This window comes from Poecilia latipinna, unplaced genomic scaffold (assembly GCF_001443285.1).
Source record: "Poecilia latipinna isolate Pla-1442-1.1 unplaced genomic scaffold, P_latipinna-1.0 Scaffold1991, whole genome shotgun sequence".
Classification (NCBI taxonomy): domain Eukaryota; kingdom Metazoa; phylum Chordata; class Actinopteri; order Cyprinodontiformes; family Poeciliidae; genus Poecilia; species Poecilia latipinna.
In genome coordinates, this window is record NW_015114607.1 from 84,775 (window position 1) to 89,539 (window position 4,765).

Consider the following 4,765-nt stretch of genomic DNA (forward strand, 5'->3'; position numbering starts at 1 on the left):
CTTCACATTGCTTACCTTTCTTTGAGCTTCCTTTCAAAGTGACGCTAAAAGTCGGACGTAGTCCCCACCGTCTGTGAAAGTGAAGCGCTGCCGACTTTACATGTCGTCATGCTTTTTTATGACGTAGGGAAGTTTATTACCGACGAGTAGACGGACTTCCTCTCCTGCTCAGAGATGAACACTGCGCATGTCCTGGAGGCAGCGAGTGACAGCAGTCACAGAATGACGCAATTAGTAAGTCACGTTATTGCTTAGATTTTAATAGGTGTGTTCTGCATCCATTGAAAACAAAGATGTTGTTGACAAATAAACTGGACAATATGCTGATAATTTAGTGTTATTTTTACAGTTGTGGTCTTGACTGGTCTTAAAATAAAATCCAGAGTCCTCAATGTACGAGACAAGACCGAGACCACCAAAAAGTGGTCTCAAGTCCAAGACTTGTCTGGAGTACTACAGCACTAACCAAACCATCAGAGTTCAGATAAATCACAATGTTTGAAAATGAGCATGCCTGTGTTGAGATTGTTGCTGTCCACCCGTGCCTCCAGTATTCAGCAGAATGACATTTGGCTACCGGTTGTCATGAAGATAAATATCCTAACATAGGACAGGTTTGATGGCCAGACATGACAACTGAAGGCCACATGAGGGTTCATGGACACTTCAGAAACCTTGACCAAAATTTCATGTTTAGAGTTTGACGTTGGTATTTTGTCAATCAAGAGGGCTGAACTGTTGTTGAATTGCACATTACGAAGAATGACAAATTGATTTGGGCAGTGGTGAACTCTACAAACCCAACATCCTGGCTAATTGCTCAATATGATAATGACTGTGGACAGAAATTGAATTCTTTACCCTTATGACAGGAATATGTAAACCCAAGGCAAAATATATTTTTAATTGACACACTGAGAGCAAAATTTTCAAGTATCTTTTCAGCGAAAGATGGGAGCTTAGTTTGAGTCAATAATTTGTTAATATTGATGAAAAATTACTTTTTCCCCATGTTATAAGTGAAACAACTATTTTTAAAAATCAATATTAAGGAATTGTTGACATAAAACAAGCTCCCATATCTCGCTAAAAAGTTGCTTGTTACTCAAGTGTAGTAAGAGATTTTCACTAGAAACTAGACTAAAGATTATTGCAAGATTTTCTGTTTTGCAGGAAGTTTCTCAATTTAATTGTTGGCAGGGTTAATTAAACATTGGGTTTAAATATTCCCATCATCCACGGGTGAAGAGTTCAGTTTCTGTACACAGTCATCGTCATATTGAGCAATTGAACAGGAGGTTGAGTTTGTTGAGGTCACTGTTGCACAAACCAATTTGTCATTCTACCACAGCTCAGCCCAATTGATTGACAAATACCAAACTCAACCTCTACACCACAAGTTCTTGTTAAGGTTTCTGAAGCGTCCATGAAGCCTCAGCTGGCCTTCAGTCGTTATTATGTCTGATGGTCCTGTGTTAGGATATTGACACCGGTAGCCAGTGCTAGCTTTTGTTCTGTGGAATACGAGAGAAACAGATGGACGTTGGCAGACGGCAACAGAGATTTGACTTTAAAATAGTGTTAGTCGATAAATCACTGATCATCTTTGCAAATATATTAAAGACTTGTTATTGATGTGTCAACCTTCCAGACCTCTCAGGACTTCTGGTTCTGGTCTGCTCTATGTCCCCAGAACCAGAACCGAACACAGAGGAGCAGCATTCAGCTTCAATGCACCACAAATCTGGAACAAACTCCCAGAAAACTGCCATACCACTGAAACACTGACACCAAGTTCATTTGAATCAAGGCTTTTGAATCAGAATTGCTTCTGATTGATAATAACTGAAACATTGATCAATAATATATTTGCTTGATGTTGGCATTTGACAAAATGTCATATTCCTTGGTTATGGCATTATGTGTTCATGGTGTAAAGCACTTTGAACTGCCTTGTTGCTGAAATGTGTGATACAAATAAACTTGATTTGACTTTTTGCTTGAGCTGAATTCAGCAATCTCAATACATTTGTGCCTGACGTATTGCGATATGGTACTGTGATATGTGATACAGATTGTCTGACTTTGTGGTGGAATGTTGAGTTGGCCTTTTTTGGTCGTAGTCACACCCCATTTATCAGTCTTGAAGGCAGAGTGTGTCATAATCGAGTGAGAGGCAGTCAAGCGTTTAGCCAGGGTTGAAAAGATGCTGCCTCAGTTCAGAGGTTTGAGTTTTTCACTTTGGCCTGCAAACAGGTAAATATTTGAAGACAATATTAACCATTAATGCACCTACTTGTTGTTTTCTAATAATGTTCACAGGGAAAATGGAGTTTATTAAAATGTAAAATTATATAATTAGGACAAAATGATGGGTCTGTCTGACTGCCATAAGTTCCTACTGGTGCTTCTGCTGGGCTGTTCGGTCCAAGCCAAGGTAAATATGTGGCTTTATTCTATTATATTTTGTGCAAAAAATATTTATTCTGTTTGCTGAACTGAGTTATATTGAATATCATAATTTGGAAATGGTTGTTTGCATGAGATCAAATTTGACGGTTTTTTGTTCTCTTGAAAAAGATAAAAAGGCGGACACCTGAAGGTAAGACGCCTTTGTTTATTGGTTGAAGTATAGCATTTAAAGATTCAGTTTAATGTTATGATCATCCTGATCTTGCTTTTGGTTTTATTCTTAATGCCAAAAAAGACTGCAATCAGATTAGGATCCAGAAACCACATTCACCCAGTGGAGTTTATGAAATCCAGCCAACAGGAACCAGTACTCTGATCAAGGTACCAGATACCACTGATTACAGTTCCAGTAATCAGTAAGAGCCTTAGTTCTCACTCAAAATGCCTGAAAACACTTGATGTATAATTTATTATTTAATGTAGTACAAAAATGTTTAAGATTTACCGATTTTGAAAAAAAAAATCATTTTCTATCAAATAATATCAAAATGTAAGCTCAGTTTCTTATTTTTAGTAAATTCAGCACTGATTTTCTCAGTATCAGCCAATACTAAACCTCAAATATCTGTATTGGTATTGAAAGTGAAAAAATTGATTGGTTATGTTTTAAAACAACCACAATCTATTTCTGCTTTCTAGTTTTGCGAAGAGAAAGATAAAAGAAAAGAAGTCTAACACATGCTGTGCTGTTTCCTGGACTTCTTTTCTCAGGTGTACTGTGAGATGCGTCAAACGGACGGCTGGATCGTGATCCAAAGGCGAAGTGGAGGAGTGGTGTCCTTTGACAGAGGATGGGCTCAGTACAGACACGGGTTTGGATCCCTGACTTGTACGTGACTTGTCTCATATCTTTGTACAGTCAGTATTTTTGTGATTACACATTTCACCCAGTGGTAAATGACACGTCTCTTTATATTTGAATGCATCTTGATTTCCGCAAGGAAATGAGCTCTTGCTACAAGAGTCAAAAAGTTGGTTTGTTTATTGGCAAAGATACTAGGAAGAACTGTTGAGAATTGTTTTATTTGCTCCTCTGATTCCTCAGACGACCACTGGCTTGGACTGGAGAAGATGCGCATGCTGACTAAGGACACAACCAAAGTGTGGACTTTGAGGGTGGACCTGTGGGATCATGGAGGTGGCCACGCGTTTGCCGAGTACAGAGACTTTAGAATCGGAGACGAGGGAACAGCTTATCGACTGCATGTTGGGACGTACAGTGGAGATGCAGGTAAGATGAGGGTTTCTTTAACCATTCTCTGTATGTAGTTCATCAGTCACTGGTTCTTTTCAGCTATTAGCACTTGTTTCCTTGTCTGTAGCAGAAATAAGTCTGTCAAGGTGACTTTGTCCGCACAAAGTTTGTTCAAGGTTATCGAAGACAAGAAGGCCCAAACAACCAATCAGAGCCAGGGGGAGGGTATTAGCACGGTCAATCACCCTAATGTATTCACTGCTCACAGCTCTCTGGTACACTACAGCTAATTCACCACAAAGTAGTCCACCATGAATGCTAAAGCTGTTTAGCATAGCCACAGATGGCGGCAGATAAACAGCTTTCCTGGAACATTAAGTTATTTCTCTGTCACTAGCACATTTAGCTGTGTGCCCACGAGGTTGATTCGCTAAGACGCTCTTCCTCACTCTGATTGGTTGTTTTTGATCAGGAGTGGTCAAAACATTTGACCACTCCGCCTCCTCCACAGGGAGGAGGCGGAGAAGCTTGATTTTTTCACAGATTATCTGTCTCATATTATGCTGTTAGAACATGGTGACAGTTTTAACAAATATGTCTAAAACATATTTTTGTAAAAGTTACATACAGTAACTTTAGCGTTAAAGTTTAAAAGCTACATTTAGCTAAAACATGGGGCAGGGAGGGGTCCGACTGGCTTGCTTTTGGCCTTTTGATTTGAGAATTTCCTCACTTTTCAACATGATGCCACTTCACAGAACGTCGCTTCAGAGAATCCAAATGATCCCTTTAGGTTTATAGTGAGTGTGTGTAAAAACTGCTTTCTGATACATAATACAGTTTAAGATTGTACTGCTCACTGATCACAAAAAGTGATTGTTTTACTCCTACCCTCAAAGCTGAACACTTCATGAAAAGTTTCCGTCTCTTCACCCAGGTGACGCCATCCGCGTTGCCTACCCGGGCATTGACCAAAACGGCACTGGCTTCAGTGCCTTCGACCGCGACAACTGCTCCCCATGCATTCAGGGAGACATTGCTTTCGACAGCTGTACCGACAACCACGGCAGTGGCTGGTGGTACAGCAGCTGCGGCTCC

The 4,765-nt window shown here is 39.9% G+C and overlaps 1 protein-coding gene across 1 annotated transcript in view; it reads left to right on the forward strand.

The window, feature by feature from the left end:
* The first annotated feature begins 2,229 nt into the window (after positions 1-2,229).
* Positions 2,230-4,765, forward strand: part of LOC106935629 (fibrinogen-like protein 1) — a 7,114-nt gene continuing 4,578 nt past the window's right edge. The window contains exons 1-7 of the mRNA XM_015016183.1: positions 2,230-2,256; positions 2,363-2,437; positions 2,581-2,602; positions 2,708-2,793; positions 3,184-3,301; positions 3,518-3,703; positions 4,605-4,760. Of these exons, the coding sequence (XP_014871669.1) occupies positions 2,369-2,437; positions 2,581-2,602; positions 2,708-2,793; positions 3,184-3,301; positions 3,518-3,703; positions 4,605-4,760 (637 nt within the window). The 5' untranslated portion in view covers positions 2,230-2,256; positions 2,363-2,368. The remainder of the gene's footprint in view (positions 2,257-2,362; positions 2,438-2,580; positions 2,603-2,707; positions 2,794-3,183; positions 3,302-3,517; positions 3,704-4,604; positions 4,761-4,765) is intronic.